This window comes from Ranitomeya variabilis, chromosome 4 (assembly GCF_051348905.1).
Source record: "Ranitomeya variabilis isolate aRanVar5 chromosome 4, aRanVar5.hap1, whole genome shotgun sequence".
Taxonomy (NCBI): Eukaryota; Metazoa; Chordata; class Amphibia; order Anura; family Dendrobatidae; genus Ranitomeya; species Ranitomeya variabilis.
Genome location: NC_135235.1, coordinates 526,236,888 through 526,255,317, shown reverse-complemented (window position 1 = coordinate 526,255,317; position 18,430 = coordinate 526,236,888). Strand labels below are relative to the sequence as shown.

The following is an 18,430-nucleotide window of genomic DNA, read 5'->3' as shown; positions in this document are numbered from 1 at the left end:
GGCAGAATGAGAATTAAGAATGATAATGCACAGCGGTACTGTGACTGCACTCCCTTTGTATAATTTACAGTAAACAGTGCATAAAGACTCTACTTAGGCCACTTGTAATGGATCCTATTCTGACCTGTCTGATTCCTAACCCACAGCTGCTCTTATCATCCTAACCAATCCCTTATACTATATAAGACCGGTTTTCTTTCTTATATACAGGTCCTTCTCAAAAAATTAGCATATAGTGTTAAATTTCATTATTTACCATAATGTAATGATTACAATTAAACTTTCATATATTATAGATTCATTATCCACCAACTGAAATTTGTCAGGTCTTTTATTGTTTTAATACTGATGATTTTGGCATACAACTCCTGATAACCCAAAAAACCTGTCTCAATAAATTAGCATATCAAGAAAAGGTTCTCTAAACGACCTATTACCCTAATCTTCTGAATCAACTAATTAACTCTAAACACATGCAAAAGATACCTGAGGCTTTTAAAAACTCCCTGCCTGGTTCATTACTCAAAACCCCCATCATGGGTAAGACTAGCGACCTGACAGATGTCAAGAAGGCCATCATTGACACCCTCAAGCAAGAGGGTAAGACCCAGAAAGAAATTTCTCAACAAATAGGCTGTTCCCAGAGTGCTGTATCAAGGCACCTCAATGGTAAGTCTGTTGGAAGGAAACAATGTGGCAGAAAACGCTGTACAACGAGAAGAGGTGACCGGACCCTGAGGAAGATTGTGGAGAAGGACCGATTCCAGACCTTGGGGAACCTGAGGAAGCAGTGGACTGAGTCTGGTGTGGAAACATCCAGAGCCACCGTGCACAGGCGTGTGCAGGAAATGGGCTACAGGTGCCGCATTCCCCAGGTAAAGCCACTTTTTGGGCTACAGAGAAGCAGCACTGGACTGTTGCTAAGTGGTCCCAAGTACTTTTTTCTGATGAAAGCAAATTTTGCATGTCATTCGGAAATCAAGGTGCCAGAGTCTGGAGGAAGACTGGGGAGAAGGAAATGCCAAAATGCCTGAAGTCCAGTGTCAAGTACCCACAGTCAGTGATGGTGTGGGGTGCCATGTCAGCTGCTGGTGTTGGTCCACTGTGTTTCATCAAGGGCAGGGTCAATGCAGCTAGCTATCAGGAGATTTTGGAGCACTTCATGCTTCCATCGGCTGAAATGCTTTATGGAGATGAAGATTTCATTTTTCAGCACGACCTGGCACCTGCTCACAGTGCCAAAACCACTGGTAAATGGTTTACTGACCATGGTATTACTGTGCTCAATTGGCCTGCCAACTCTCCTGACCTGAACCCCATAGAGAATCTGTGGGATATTGTGAAGAGAAAGTTGAGAGACGCAAGACCCAACACTCTGGATGAGCTTAAGGCCGCTATTGAAGCATCCTGGGCCTCCATAACATCTCAGCAGTGTCACAGGCTGATTGCCTCCATGCCACGCCGCATTGAAGCAGTCATTTCTGCCAAAGGATTCCCGACCAAGTATTGAGTGCATAACTGAACATTATTATTTGATGTTTTTTTTGTTTGTTATTAAAAAACACTTTTATTTGATTGGACGGGTGAAATATGCTAATTTATTGAGACAGGTTTTTTGGGTTATCAGGAGTTGTATGCCAAAATCATCAGTATTAAAACAATAAAAGACCTGACAAATTTCAGTTGGTGGATAATGAATCTATAATATATGAAAGTTTAATTGTAATCATTACATTATGGTAAATAATGAAATTTAACACTATATGCTAATTTTTTGAGAAGGACCTGTAGAACAGGATATTTTGAGAAATAATAGCTTTCTTTATAGTTTTGTCAATGTTATCACCACCTTCCGCGTTATTATGGAGCTGCCAAATTCTTATTTTATTCTTTTTCATACTCCCATATCACGGCCATCACCAGGGTCTAATCGGATACTTGAATTCTGTTACATACATTTCTACATGTCCTTTAGCCTTCCCAACAGTTACCCATTATTCTCCAACACCATGAAATGATCCATTATATCTTCCTCTGATCCCTTTGGATTGCAACCGTTCCTTGTATGAGGGCCACATTGTCAGGTTGCCCAGTTGCCAAAGTCCACATTAAAATTCGAAGGGATATTACATTCCGAGACATTTGTGACATATCAAAATTGTATTCCATAAATGTCTCACCAATTCCACTTTCGGGTCTCCCTTCTCCTCTGTTCTCTCAGAAATGGCAAAACAATGAGTCTATGGGGCTCCCCCATTGCAGTTTATGCACTATAATGATGGTATGCATCAGCATTTCATCTTTCTGGCGTACCAGACAGGACTAAGAAGACCCTCATTTTGCCAATATACTGAAGTCCCAGAATTGTCCCCACAGTGCACAGTTAGTACTTTTCTACCCTGACTCTTGCACTATGTACCACTCACTTCTCTTTTCTGGGATATGTAAGATAAATGTGAGCAGAGACAAGACACAGCAAAGGACGGCTATGACCATCTGTTTGGGAGCCGCACAAAGAGGCAACATGGCCCCTCAGGATGCAAATTACAGTCATATTCCCAATACCCCGTGATATGAGAATCAACAGCTACCAATTATTAAACCTTTTAAATGAGAGTCTTACTGTTAACCCCTGCCTCTCCATGCTTCTCCAGTAATTGTTCGAGGTTGGCTGTGACCTGTGGTACATTATCATTCTGTGTGGAGGCGCCACTTGGATCATATAATGGGGGCAGGCTGCTGATTGGTGACCTGTTGGAGAACAAAGTCTTTTTCTTAATGTGAACTTACATGTACACTACATAAACATGGAACGTGCGTTACTATGCTTTATGCATTTCTGCTATATCAAGTTTACTTACATAGAGGACAAACTCTCTCGTGGAGAACTACCTCTACATATAAAGCTGCAGTCTTCCAACTCAGGCTCTGTGTAAGAGAAGTCTTATTAAATATAGAAACATTCAGCCCTTTTATTAAGAAAATTACTTGTTATACATGCAATTGCAGAAAGCGACCCGAGGTTCAGGACCATGTACTAAGCCAAAAGAACAGTCTCGCAATCAAATACAATTCCACAAAATGAACTCAGTCCAACATGTTTAAATTCACTGAAAATATTATGCCGTAGTTCTCTGCAATAGTGTTCAATTCACTGACTATTCCAATTAGGGTAATATATTAAAATAGAAAGTTTATTAATAGATTTAAAAGTCCCTAAACAATCCCAAATTAACATAGAAAAATTAAAGAAAAATTAGTAATAGGGTAATATATAACATATAATAATACTATCAACTATATGCTGAGAGAACTATTACTAATTTTCATTTAATTTTTCTATGTAAATTTGGGATTGTTTAGGGACTTTTAAATCTAATAATAAAACAGGTATTTTGAAGCGGCTAGACCCTTCCTGTGACCCTCAGGAAACACAAACAAAGAATCCAACCTTCGGAAGGACACCGTCCTTGAGACATACTGTACCTTCTCAGAGCTTTGACTACATCCAGAGTATGGAGAGCCCTTTCCACCCTGTGGACTGGAGTTGGACAAAATGAAGGAAGAACAATGTCATCGTTAAGGTGGAAGGATGAGACAACCTTGGACAAAAAGGATGGGGACAGCCTAAGGACAACCTTGTCTTGGTGGAAAATAAGGAAAGGCGCCCGACAGGACAGGGCAGCCAGCTCCAAAACCCTCCTGATTGATGTAATTGCAACGAGAAAGGCAACCTTCCAGGACAGAAAGGTGAGTGAAATGTCCTGAAGCAGTTCAAAAGGAGCTTCTTGTAAGACTCCCAGGATCAAATTAAGGTTCCAAGGGTCTAAATGCATGCGATAGGGGTATGCACATGTGTAACCCCCGAATGAACAACTTCACCTGAGGTTTTGTCGCAATCCTACATTGGGATAAGGTGGATATCTGGCACTTGAGCGAGCTGAGCGCCAGGTCTGAGTCCAGATCGGTCTGTAAGAACTCCAAAATGGTGTGAATAGGGAAGACGTCCATGAGCCTTGCACCAAGCAAAACATTTCTTCCAGGTACAGTGATAAATGCATACCAACGCAGGCTTACGAGCACTGATCATTGTGGACGCGACCTGTGGTGAAAAACCAGCCTGGGTCAGAATCCAGGATTCAACGACCAAGCCGTTAAACACAGGGCCGCTGAGTTCTGGTGGTAAATCGGTCCCTGGGAGAGCAGATCTGGACAATCCGGCAGTCGCCAAGTTACGTCAGCGACGAGGCGCACCAACCCTGCGAACCACGCCTGGTGTGGCCAATCCGAAGCAACCAGGATCACTGGGACCCTTCCGCCTTGATCATCCTGATGACTCTCGGAAGAAGCGGCAGCAGGGGAAAAATGTACAAAAGACGGAACTGTCGCCACTAAAGAACCAGAGCATTTACTCCTATGGCTCTTGGATCTCGCGACTGAGCTATGAACCTGGAGACTTTGGCGTTCAGTCTGGAAACCATCAGATCCACATCCGGGATTCCCCAACGAAGACAGATCTGTTGAAAAACATCCGGAAGAAGTTTCCACTCCGCCGAGGCGAGACCCTGGCGGCTGAGGAAGTCTGCCGCCCAGTTTTCCACGCCTGGTATGTGCACTGCTGAGATTGTGGTTCCTCTCTGCCTATCGAAGAATGCGAGTTACCTCACACACGGCCGCCCTGCTGCAGGTACCCCCTTGATGGTTGATGTATGCCACAGCCGTGGTGTTGCCAGATTGAATTTGGATGGGAAGACCCGCTAGGAGATAATGAAACTGCAGTAGTTAATTGCTGCCACCATTTTCCCCAGTATCCTCATCGCAAAGCGGATGGAATGAGGGGATGACTGAGAAAGTGCACAGGCTCCTTGCTGAAGGGCTAGGACCTTGCCTAGAGGGAGAATCACCAACCCTCAGGAGGAGTCCAGGGTCATGCCAAGAAAGGATATCTGCTGGGCTGGAACGGGGAAGTTTATCAGCCAACCCATACGAGAAAGAGTATCGCAAGTGATACGAACGGACTCCGCACAACCGTGGAAAGACCCTCAACTAAGAGGTCGTTCAGATAGGACGACCACGCCCCGAGAGTGCAGGATGGACATGACAGCTGCCATGACCTATGTGAAAACCCTGGGAGCGGTAGTGAGGCCGAAGGGCAAAACCGTGAATTGAAAGTGCTGGTCGCGAATGGCGAAACGCAGGAACTTTTAATGGGGAGGAAAAATCGGGATGTGCAGGTAAGCATCTCAAATATCGATGGATGCTAGAAACTCCTCTTTTTCTATTGAGGTGATGACCGAACGCAGAGACTCCATGCGGAAATGACGGATCTTGACAAACTTGTTTGAGGTCTAGTATGGGCCTCACTTTTCCGTCCTTTTTGGGGATGACAAATAGGTTGGGGTAGAATCCCTAGAACCTTTAGTTTTCCGGAACTGGGACAATGATGCCATTGTGGCGCAAAGAGTCTATGGCCCGGGAAAGAGCTTTGCCCTTGCCCTTGATGCTGGAAGTCGGGGAGGAAAGAAACGAGTTGGGGGACACGAAGAAAGATCGATTTTGAATCCGGAAGTAGGCGACCGCCTACCCTGCTGGTGTCAACCACATAACCCCATGAGTCATTGGGCGCAAAATCTCTGGGACCTAGATCCCTTAGATCCAGACTGTTTGGGCTGACCCTTCCATTGCTGATTGGACCTATAGGATGTCTGGGGTCCTCTGTTCCTGCGTGGAGAGCATCCTGATCCTGAAGAGGTAGTGGACCAAACCGGATTGGCGTGAAAGAATCGGAAACGGATTTGTTGTTGACACTGAAAAGGACGCCTAAGCCTCTGCTGGGGAAGAAACTTGCTCTTTTCTCCCGTAGCATCTGAGACAAGCTGATCCAGGTTCTCTCCAAACAAACGCCCACTCTGGTAAGGAAGAGATGTCAGACTTTTTTGACGCAGAATCCGCCTTCCATTCTCTGACTCATAAAAATCTTCTGATCGTGATGGCATTTGCCGCCAATAGTGCAGCACAGTTGGCCGCATCCAAAGAAGCGTGTACCAGGAAATCTCCTGCCTGAAAAATTTGGCTAGTCAGCTGCGCTGCCTCCAGAGGAAGATTACTGCTCTGAATTGAATTAGCCAAGGTCTACGACCAGGAAACCATTGCTTTAGCTACCCACGTTGCAGCGAAGGAAGGACATAGAGCTGCACCTGAGTCCTCGAAGACAGATCGAGACAAATTTTCTATCTGGTGGTCTGTGGGATTTTTAATAGATGAGCCGTCCGGCAGGGATAGAAGGGTTTTGGATGCCAGGTGAGAGACTGGCGGGTCTACTACAGGGGACTCGACTCAATCTTTTCTCAGATTGGCTGAGAAAGGGTACTTCGCCTCAAGCGATTTTTGTCCTGTAAAGTGCTTATCCAGTCGCTCTTTGTGCCGATTAACTAAATCCCAAAACTCCGGGTGAATGGGGAATGCTCTATGAGGACGCTTGGCTTTTTTGAAGCACACAGAGTGATTCGGCACAGAGCCGGAGTCTTCATCAACCTTCAGAGTTTGGTTGACAGCCTCAGAGAATCAAGCGTCCTCTGAAAGTCTGGCAAATCTGGATCTAAGGAGATGTCCGATTCATACTCAGAATCGAGTTCGCTACCAACGTCTGGAGAGGGAGAACGAGAAATGGAGCTCACGGACGGCATGTGATTGTACGGGAAACGTACTACGTATCTGCTTCCTAGACGCTTGTACGTTTCTAGATTGTGTGCGGCCCCTGCTAGCCGACTGTTCCAATGTAGAGAATGGTCCCTCTGAGTCAGACGTGCGACCTCCACGATCTCCAGAAGGAACACTGAAGGATTAAAGCGCTTTGACCAGAGAAGTCATAGATTGCGACTGAGACGAGACCCACTCAGGGGGACTAAGGACACTGGGCTCAGTGTCAGAGGGGGCTCCTGAGCGCATTTGGGGTCACAGGCTTTGCAGAGCGGCGAACTCTGAGCTTTTGGAAGCGCAAACTGGCAGGAGTTACATTAAGTGAAAAAGACTTTAAGAGTCTTATGGGACTTTTTAGGTGCCAGAGGCTGGGACATGATGTGTCCCTTTAATCAGGGTTCCCACAGAGGATAGAATACTGAAAGGGAGAGAGAGAGCTAATGGCAGCGCTCCTTACCCACGTCCTGTGTCACAGCCATGAGAATCACACTCCGCGTCGCTATCCGGGCAATCAGGAGGCTTCCTGAGCATCCGGAGGCCTTGTCAGCTTGCGACAGGGTGTAGGAAAATGGCCAATGAGATTTCATGGGCGCCTCTCGTTCAGAACGAGGAGAGCTAAAAAAAAAGTGGGCGGGGCTGCAAAACGCATCATAGAGGGGGCAGAGCTTCAGTCTGTACAAGGTCAAAGCCGGGAACTAAATTTATGCCCAGGCCAAAAAAAACGGAAACATCCCCCCCCCCCGCTAGAAAAAGTCTGCTGCCTGTACCCGGACTGCTCGGAGCCCCACCTTCTCAGCGCTTACCCGGAGAGGCTGGAGCTGTCCTTTGGACGATGCTGCAGGCACCTTCGCTGTAGTGCTGGTGCCTTTGTTGTGCAGCTGCTGTTGGTGGTTATTTGGTCAGTGCAGGGATAAGGGAAAAAAAAACCCTCAATCCACTAATCCACTCTCCGTTTCATAGGGAGATGGGGAGGAACCGTCCGCCTCCTTGCTTCATCCGCTAGACAGTGGTGGAGCAGTGGGGGCTGCACGGACGCCAAAACGGAGGGTGCCTCTGTGCATCCAAGGGGTTCAATCCTGGTGGACAGGGCTGGTTGTCCGGCATTAGGCCTGGCTGCAGATGAGGGTACATAGAGGTGACACTCCATGTGCTCGTCTGTTGATGGTGCAGGGAGATCGGTGCCCTTTAAGAGACCCGTTGCCCCTAAAAATCAGCCCAGGCATGGCATCGCACTTCGCAGGAGGGGGTACATGGTGGCGAAACTCCAAGTGCTTACCTGTTGTTGGTTCGGGGAGATCGGAGACTTGAAACGTTCCGTCGCCCCTTCGTCCAGGTAAAAATTCTTAAAAATTTAAATCAGTTTTTGATATGAATAGCAGACCCGTGTGCCACCTATGGACCCTAAGCAAGAACTGGTTCTCTGGGAGCCAGCAGAAAGGTGTATACTGCAGGGGAGGAGCTAACTTTCCTTGTATCACTTAGTGTCAGCCTCCTGGTGGCAGCAGCATACACCCACGTTCTGTGTCCCCCAATGAGGAGAAAGTTATATTTTAATATATCATTTCAATTGGAATAGTCAGCGAATTCAGTCCTACATTTCATGTACATGAATATCTGTAGGGTTCTTTGTGCCCATTCAAGTCATATATGCACCTGTTTAGCACGATTAAGAGGGGGGTGACATCTAGCAGAAAATTGTGTCACCTACAACTACATATTCTTCTTACCCTCAATTTCTTTTAATGGTAAATCTCACATAACCAGGACTAAATCAACGTTTTGGTAATCAGAAGAGAATTTTCTTTGTCAATCTGAACACTAATTTCTGACTGCTGGTTTTCAACAGATCGCTGGGATCTGCGATGGCTGCAGTGAGGACGAGTTCTATGGAGTGACAGCATTCATGCTCAGACATGAATCAATACACCTGGACTGGTGACGATGTGTCAGCAGCTGATGGGAGGTGTCAGGGGTCAAACCCGACAATCTACCATTTATCACATATTCTGTTGACTTTAACTATTGAAAAACCTCTGTTATGTAATGTTATGTTGTGCTCACAAAATATTAAAACATTTCACTGGCTTGTGTATTTCTGTTTTATGTAATATTTAAGATAACAGAACTAGAGGTTGGTTACCTGTCCTATTATTCTCAGCCTGACTGAGGAGAGGGGGCATTGACAGAGGGCTTCCAAATATATGTGATGATGGTATACTGAATGTGGAGCCTGCCAGTGAGAATACCTGCAGCAAAATTAAGGAAAAACATTGACACGCATTAAAACAGCTCCAAAACCAAGGAGATATTTTCTTATAAAATTTAATATAAAAGTAGATTTCAAAACTAAAATATTGATACAAAATGTGTTAGGGACTTACAATAAAAAAGAAGTGATAATATGAGCTTCTTATATCATAGTTTGCATTTCAACATGTCACCTGAGAAAGGCATGATGTATGTTAAAGGGGATGACATATCCTCAATGCCTGACTGGTGGGGGTGCAACAGCTGGCACCCTCATTGATCAGCTGTTCCCAACGTTGTCGTTGTCGTCGGCCGCCAGAACTGCTCGGTTAGGAAACTGCACAGCTCCATTGACGGAATAGTGGCCGCGGCCGGGAAATGCACATCCGCCTTCTAGTGAAATCAATAGGGAGTGGATGTGCCCTACCTTGCTGCGGCCACTATTCCATCGATTGAGCATTGCAGTTCCGTAACTAAGCAGTTCCGGCTGCCACCGACATCAATAACAGCTGATCGGCAGTGGTGCTAGGTGTCATACCCCTACCGATTTGATATTAATGACTTATCCTAAGGATAGGCCATCAACGTTAAATTCCAGGACAACCCCTTTAATGTAGTTCAACAAACACACAGGAGTGGTTGGCTAGCCATTAGAAAAGTATAGAATACTTTGGGGTAATTAATTTAACAAAATCAGGGTTTGTAAAAAGGGGTTGTCCAACAGTATAAAGGGGATGTTCAGTCTTCTAATGCAGTCACAGACTTCTGAATTCTGACAGTGTGCACACCGCACGCTGTCTGGAGTCTCCGGTGTTGCAGGTGTAAGCGGACATTCACATCACAGTACCTATATATGATCTGTATAAATACAGTCACAAGCCGATTGGACGTGCACGGCCTTGATCAATAACAGTGAGCTGAGTGAGGCTACACACATGTAGTCAGTACTATACAATCCTAACATCCTAACAGCGTGCGATGTGGCAGACAAATCCTAAAAGCAAAATCCTTCTTTGCTTTCTTAAACGGATATTGTGGTTTTGAAGAGTTACTAATCTTCACTTTTCCATGTGATAAAGGATAGTAACTACAGTGGCATGTAAAAGTTTAGACACCCCTGGTCAAAATTACTGTTATTGTGAACGATTAAGCAAGTTGAAGATGAAAGGCCTAAAGTTAAAGATGACACATTTCCTTCGTATTTTAGGGGAAAAAAATGAATATGTATTTGTGTATTGTATGTGTTCATCTTTTACATTTTAAAAATTATAAAAAGGAAATTGGGCAGATGCAAAAATTTGGGCACCCTGCATGGTTAGTACCTAGTAGCACCCCTTTTTGGAAGTATCACAGCTTGTTAACACTTTTCGTAGCCAGACAAGAGTCTTTCAATTCCTGTTTGAGGGATTTTCACCATTCTTCCTTGGAAAATTCTACCAGTTCTGTGAGACTCCTGGGTCGTCGGTTTTCAATGATGTTCAGATCAAGGGACTGTGAGGGCCATTGTAAAACCTTCTTCCCTCTACCCGTTAAATGTTCCCCGTGCCATTGGCTGCAAAACAACCACATAGCAGGATTGACCCACCCTCATGCTTAATGGTTGGCGAGATGTTCTTTTCCTGAAATTCTGTGCCCTTTTTTCTCCACACATGCCTTTGATCATTGTTGCCTACCAATTCTATTTTAACCTCATAGGTCCACAGGACTTATTTAGATGTTCTTTTGCATACTTCTGACACTGAATTTTAGGCCGGGGTCACACTTGCGAGTGCAATGTGAGAAACTTGCGTGACTCTCTCACCTCAATACCCGGCATTAGCGCCAGCACTCAGGACCGGAGTGTGCGGCTGCATGAATTTCTATACAGCTGAACGCTCCGATCCCGAGTGCCGATGGCAGTGCCGGTATTGATGCGAGTTTCTCGCATTGCAATCGCAAGTGTGACCCCGGCCTTAAGGTACCTTCACACTGAACGATATCGCTAGCGATCAGTGACGTTGCAGCGTCCTGGCTAGCGATATCGTTGAGTTTGACAGGCAGCAGCGATCAGGATCCTGCTGTGCCATCGTTGGTCGGAGCAGAAAGGCCAGAACTTTATTTCGTCGCTGGATCTCCCGTAGACATCGCTGAATCGGCGTGTGTGACGCCGATTCAGCGATGTCTTCACTGGTAACCAGGGTAAACATCGGGTTACTAAGCGCAGGGCCGCGCTTAGTAACCCGATGTTTACCCTGGTTACCAGCGTAAACGTAAAAAAAAACAAACACTACATACTTACATTCCGGTGTCTGTCCCCCGGCGCTGTGCTTCTCTGCACTGTGTAAGCGCCGGCCGGAAAGCAGAGCACAGCGGTGACATCACCGCTGTGCTTTCCGGCTGGCGCTTACACAGTGCAGAGAAGCACAGCGCCGGGGGACAGACAGCGGAATGTAAGTATGTAGTGTTTGTTTTTTTTATGTTTACGCTGGTAACCAGGGTAAACATCGGGTTACTAAGCGCGGCGCTGGTTACCAGGGGACTTCGCACAGTTGGTCGCTGGAGAGCTGTCTGTGTGACAGCTCTCCAGCGACCACACAGCGACGCTGCAGCGATCGGGATCGTTGTCTAGATCGCTGCAGCGTCGCTAAATGTGACAGTACCTTTATTGTGAAGATGCATGAGAGGTCTTCTACTCATAACTCTTCCATGAAGGCCATATTTGTGCAGGTCCCCCTGGACAGTAGAACAATGTACCACAACTCCAGACTCTGTTAAATCTTTCTGAAGATCTTTTGCAGTCAAGCGGGGGTTCTGATTTGTCTCTTTAGCAATCCTATGAGCAGCGCTGACTGAAATTTTGCTTTGTCTTCCAGAACTTATGTTGACCTCCACTGTTCCTGTTAACTGCCATTTTTTAATTACTTTTCGAACTCGGGAAAGGGCAACTTGAAAATACTTTACTATCTTCTTATAGCCTTCCCCTGCTTTGTTGGCCTCCACCATTTTCAAAGTGCCAGGCTGCTGCTTAGAAGAACCCATGGCTGCTGCTTTTTTGACACAAGGATAGAGGACGCTGGGTTTTATAAAGCTGGGAAATTAGCATAACCTTTCTTAATGATGATAGGGTTATGGCTTGTGCACTAACATCCTAATTAAGGTCTGAAACATTGGTCAAGGTTCTATGAGCACACAAATCTCCAAGGGTGGACAAACTTGTAAAAAATTATATATATATATTTATTTTTTCTGCCTAAAATACAAAGGAAATGTGTCATCTTTAACTTTAGGTTTTTTATAGATGATTTCTTCTTCAACTTGGGTTTTTTATAGATGATTTCTTCTTCAACTTGCTTAAAGGGAACCTGTCACCCCAAAAATCGAAGGTGAGCTGCGGCCACCGACATTAGGGGCTTATCTACAGTACCCGCCCAGGTGAGTATAATATAACCTCTTTTTCTCATCTTTCAGGTTACATCGGGGGCCTATCTAGAGCATTACAGAATGCTGTAGATAAGCCCTCATGCCAATGGCCACAGCTCATCTTCGATTTTTGGGGTGACAGGTTCCCTTTAACTGTTCACAATATCAGTAATTTTGACCAATAACTTTTACATCCCACTGTATATCTGTCAGGGTCCAACCAGGGTCTAAATATCGCCACAACTGGGGGTCCTGAGTCTCCTGTGTAAACGTAGCAAGGGACCAGTCTGTGTGCTTGTGCTCTATTCAATGTCTATTGGCCTTCCAAATAGTACGAAATTGTAGAGCACACAAATTAAGTTTTAGGTGCAACTAAAGAGGGATATAAGACCCTTCAAATAACTGCTGCAATGATTTACTGCACACTGTAGTTTTGATGCAAAAGTGTTACATACTTTTTTTGGATATTTCAGCAGCAACCAAGGTGAAACTGACAATTCAACCCTCCCATGTATTATTCATAAGAGTCGCTTATGTAACTTCACTGCATCTTGTGTAAATGTCAACAATTAAACTACACCTTGGAAATATTACCTTAATAAATCTGAATATATGCACAAACCACTAACATAGTACATGCACAATAGTAAGCATACATATGTATTTACATTAATATTCTGCATCACACAGCATTTAATTTCCAAGTTCAGACCTGTGTGGTAGAAGTAGAAGAAGACGGGGTGATGGAGCAGCCTCTGCTGTATGGAGTAAGGGAGCTCTGGTGAGACAGGAGGCTGGAGGGGAGTGGAGTGCTGCAGGCCGCCCTCACAGAGATGGGGTCCTTATTACTGGTGTAGATCCCTGATGAGAAGAAAGTAGAGTAAACCTGTCAGATTCACATGAACATTTTCATTCACACTGGTTTGACTCCTGTGACAATCCCAGCACCAATATACAAGTATTCTTTTTTGTACCTGATGACATCAGGGGCGATTCCATGCTGACACTGTGCAAAGAGGATGAGTGAGTATACTGCCTTGGTAGCAGGGACATGGCAGAGGAGGCAACACTGTGCGGTGGGTTGTTCTTGCTACCCCGAGGCCTCCCAGGACCATGCCTGCTTTTCCTGCTTCCTTTATGCTTTTTCTCTCGTGGAGGCTCACTACCTTCTCTGCTCCACCTCTGGGGTCTATGATCACCAGAAGAGGAATCCCATGGTCGGGGATGAGTGGATGAGTCACTTGAAAAGCGCATGATAGAGCCAAAGCTTGAGAAAGTGAGTTCTGGAGGAGAAGATGGTGTAGGTCTAGAAGGCCTTCCCACATCTTCATCTTCCTCTTCTTCCTCATCCTCCTCTTCTTCTTCCTGCTCTTCCAATTTAGGGAATGTGACCAGATCGGGGGGAGAGGAAGCACTACCTGTAATGTGAGATCTGATGAGTGGCAATAAAATGGCACCTTTACATGACATGCTTGCTTGACTGTTTGTGCAATGACATCAGAAATGAATGGAGAGACCCGCAGACGTGTACAGCCACCTCTTCATTAATTCTCCACTTGGCATTTGGGTGACCCCCGTTCTGGAGATATTTAAGGCGGAGATAACTCTTTAGCTATCTTCATATTATACAGTACACAACTTTAACGATTCATTCCTGTATATGTACAGAACTGGCTGGTTATAATAACATGACTCTGTGAGTGACAATACTGAGCTGTTAACCAGTTGATTACAGTCAACCTAAATCTGTCTTTAAACCAGACAAATAAGAAACTATCAGCAAAAAAAAAAAAAAGAAAAAAAACAGGATTTTTGGTTGCTTACCGTAAAATCTGTTTCTCGGAGCCTTCATTGGGGGACACAGGAACCATGGGTGTATGCTGCTGCCACTAGGAAGCTGACACTATGCACAAAAAAGTTAGCTCCTCCTCTGCAGTGTACACCCCACCGACTGGCATTATGCACTTCAGTTAGTGAGAAAGCAGTAGGAGACAAAACAATAAGGTTGAAACATAACCACAAACATGAGAACTGTAAACATGAGAACAGTCATAGAACACAGAACAACAGAAGCTTAATAACATGGGAGGGTGCTGTGTCCCTCAATGAAGGCTCCGAGAAACAGATTTTACGGTAAGCAACCAAAAATCCTGTTTTCTCTATCGCCTCTCATTGGGGGACACAGGAACCATAGGACGACCCAAAACAGTCCCTGGGGTGGGAAAAACAGACTTCCATAAGGTCAGAGGACTCACCACTGCCGACTGCAAGATCCTTCTTCCTAGGCTGGCTTCCGCTGAAGCGTAGGTATGGACCTTGTAAAATTTGGCGACCGTGTGGATGTAAGACCAGGTTGCCGCTTTGCAAAGCTGTAGGGCGGAAGCCCTGTGGTGCACAGCCCAGGAAGCGCCGACTGCCCGGGTAGAGTGAGCCTTTATCCCAGGAGGGAGCACTCTGTTCTTGACCTGGTAAGCCTTCAAAATTGCCATTCTGATCCAGAGAGCAATAGTAGCCCTGGAAGCCGGCAGGCCTCTACGCGTTCCATCAGGAATGACGAAAAGAGAATCCGTCTTCCGGAAAGCGGCAGTTCTAGCCAGGTAGATCCTCACTGCCCTGATGAGGTCCAGCTTGTTCAACGATCGCTCCAGAGGATGAGTCGGAGCTGGACAAAAGGAAGGTAGAACAATGTCCTCGCTGAGGTGGAAGGTGGAAACCACCTTAGGAAGGAAGGCGGAGGCCTGAAGACCACCATGTCCTGGTGGATAACCAAGAACGGAGGTCGGCAATAAAGGGCCGCCAACTCGGAAACGCGGCGGATCGAAGTGATGGCCACAAGAAAGGCCACCTTCCAAGATAGAACCGACAGGGAAACCTCCCTGAGAGGCTCAAAGGGGGAACCCCTCAGAACGTCCAGCACAAGATTTAAATCCCATGAATCCACAGGGGCCCTGTACGGAGGGACAGCGTGGGCTACTCCTTGAAGGAAGGTCTTAACCTGTGGCCGAGAAGATAACGTCTTCTGAAAAAGGATGGAGCGCAGAAACCTGGCCCTTTAGGGAACTAAGAGCAAGGCCCGAATCCAGTCCTGCCTGGAGAAAGGCCAAAATGGAAGGCAGGGAAAAGGACATAGGTGAAAAGTGGTTGGACTCGCACCAAAGGAAGTAAGCCTTCCAGGTAGGATAGTAGATCATGGAAGACAAAGGCTTCCTAGCCTGGATCATAGTGTGAATCACCCGGTCCGAAAGGCTGGACGCTCTTAGAAGTTGAACTGCGGTCTCAACAGCCACGCCGTTAAACTGAGCGACCGAGAATACGGGTGGCAGATCGGACCCGGAGACAGCAGATCGGGTCTGTCTGGAAGGCGCCAGGGGGCGTCCGCGAGAATATTGACGATCTCCGCAAACCAAGATCTCCTGGGCCAATCCGGGGCGATCAGAATGACTGGCACCCCTTCCGCCTTGATCTTTTTTAACAGCTTGGGAAGCAAGGGAAGGGGTGGAAACAGATAGGGGAGCATGAACTGCGACCAAGGAATGGCCAGAGCGTCGACGCCCACTGCGAGAGGGTCGCGAGACCTGGAAACGAACCAAGGAAACTTCCTGTTTATTCGGGGCGCCGTGAGGTCCACATCCAGAGTCCCCCATCGAAGACAAATCTGATGGAAGACCTCCTGATGCAAGGACCATTCCCCTGCCGCGACACCCTCGCAGCTGAGGAAGTCGGCGGCACAATTGTCCACGCCGGGGATATGCACCGCGGATATCACCGGAACTGTTGCCTCTGCCCAGAGGAGGATCTTGGATACCTCGTACAAGGCCAAGGAGCTCCGAGTCCCCCCCCCGATGGTTGACATATGCCACCGCTGTGGCATTGTCCGCCTGGATTCGCATAGGTAGACCCCTGAGAATCCTTTCCCAGTGACGAAGGGAGAGAAAGATGGCCCGAATCTCGAGGACGTTGAACGGCAGAGAAGACTCCTGCGCCGACCAACGACCCTGAACAGTTAGGTGGCGAAACACCGCACCCCAGCCGAGTAGGCTGGCGTCCGTCGTCACCACCTGCCAGTGAACTGGAAGGAAGGACCTGCCCTGGGAGATGAAAGGTGACGTCAGCCACCAGTTGAGGGACCGTTTGACCCGGGGAGAGAGTCGGATCGGACGATCCAGGGAGAAGACAGACCTGTCCCACTGTGACAGGATGGCCTGCTGAAGAGGTCGTGAGTGAAATTGGGTGAAGGGAATAGCTTCCAATGTTGCTACCATCCTCCCTAGAACCTTCATGGCTGATCGGAAGGAGGGAAACCGAGGACCCTGGAGCAAGCGTACGTCCCGACGAAGGATGGATCTCTTGTCTTCGGGAAGGAAGACTTTGGTCTGATGAGTGTCGAAGAACATGCCCAGAAAAACAAGGCGCTGGGAAGGAACAAGACAGGATTTCTTCCTGTTGACAAGCCACCCGAAACTGGCTGGAGTGTCGAGGACGATGGATAGGCTCTCGTGAGCCTGAGAAAAGGACGGAGCCTTGATAAGGATGTCGTCGAGGTACGGAAAAAGTACCAGTCCCCTGACCCTCAAGATGGCTATCAGCGCCGCCATGATCTTCGTGAAAACCCTGGGAGCGGTTGCGAGACCGAACGGCAGGGCGACAAACTGAAAATGGTCCTGGAGCACCACAAAGCGCAGGAATCGGTGATGTCCCGGGAATATCGGGACGTGGAGGTAGACGTCCTGAATATCTATGGTACACAGAAATTCCTGAGCCTCCATGGAAGCAATTACTGAACGAAGGGATTCTATCCTGAAGTGGCTCAGATGAACTCTCTTGTTCAGCAATTTGAGATCCAGAATGGGACAAACCTTGCCATCTTTTTTCGGTACCACAAAAAGATTTGAATAGAAACCTGTGAACCGTTCTTTTTCTGGGACGGGAATGATTACCCCAGCTCTGAGGAGAGAAGAGATGGCTGCGAAGAAACCCGGAACTAGAGCGGGGTCTCTTGGAGGTCGGGATTCGAAGAAACGATCCCGGGGTCGTGAAACGAACTCTATTTTGTATCCCAAGGATACAACTTCCCTGACCCATGCGTCCTCTACTGAGGAGATTCAGACGTCCCTGAAGAAGAGGAGACGGCCGCCCAGCCTGGGAAGTGGGCTGGGGTCTTGCCGTGAGTCATGCCGAGGTGGATCTTCCAGTCCTAGACCTGGAAGATCTACCCTGGGAGTAGCGGGAATGCCAGGAAGGAGTGGGTCTAAAGGACACCGTCTTCTTCTCTTGACGTGCCTGTGGCCTCTGCTGCTGCTGGGAAAAGGAGTTTGACGCAGCGAAACGACGAAAAGGCTGAAAGGCCCGAAATTGACGTCTAGGAGGGCGACGAGGTTTAGACTGGGGAAGAAGGGAACTTGTGCCACCGGTGGCGTCCTTAAGATTTGGTCCAGCTTAGAACCAAAGAGACGTGAACCTTGAAAAGGCAGGCTGGTAAGGGACTTTTTAGAAGACAAATTCGCCTGCCAGGCCTTGAGCCAAACGGTCCGGCGGATGGCAACAGCATTGCTGGACGCCTGAGCCGCACAAGATGCGGCGTCCAGGGAGACCAGGTATTCACCCGCATGAGGAATCTGGTTGGCAAGCTCCGCCAGCGGTCCGGGTGGAGCCCCGTCCAGGATGCCCTGACGGAGTTGTTTGGCCCATTTGGATATGGATTTTGAAACCCAAGTGGAAGCAAAGGACAGGCATAGAGTAGCTGCAGACGCTTCAAAGGCTGACTTCGCAAAGGAGTCTATGACTATCGATAGAATCCTTTAGAGATGCTCCGCCGGACAGTGGAAGGACCGTGTTGGTGGACAGCCTAGAAACTGGAGGATCCATCGAGAGAGAAACAGTCCAGTTGGCGGTAAGTTCTGGAGAAAAAGGATATAAGTGCCAAAGCGCTTTCCCCTATGAAAACATCAGGTCGGATTCTCTCTTTCTCTGGTCATGATCTCCTCGAATTCAGGGTGAGGAGAGAAAAACTTGGAAGGTGATTTAGACAGTCTAAACGAAACCGCCTGACCTGCGGGTTCCGTAGAGGAATCCTTGATGCCACAGG

At 47.1% G+C, this 18,430-nt stretch overlaps 1 protein-coding gene across 1 annotated transcript in view; it reads right to left on the bottom strand.

The window, feature by feature from the left end:
* Positions 1 to 18,430, bottom strand: part of MLLT6 (MLLT6, PHD finger containing) — a 73,493-nt gene that overhangs the window by 8,342 nt on the left and 46,721 nt on the right. The window contains exons 10-14 of the mRNA XM_077252301.1: positions 13,320 to 13,763; positions 13,058 to 13,206; positions 8,840 to 8,945; positions 2,862 to 2,928; positions 2,624 to 2,751 (exon numbers count right to left, since the gene is read on the bottom strand). Of these exons, the coding sequence (XP_077108416.1) occupies positions 2,624 to 2,751; positions 2,862 to 2,928; positions 8,840 to 8,945; positions 13,058 to 13,206; positions 13,320 to 13,763 (894 nt within the window). The remainder of the gene's footprint in view (positions 1 to 2,623; positions 2,752 to 2,861; positions 2,929 to 8,839; positions 8,946 to 13,057; positions 13,207 to 13,319; positions 13,764 to 18,430) is intronic.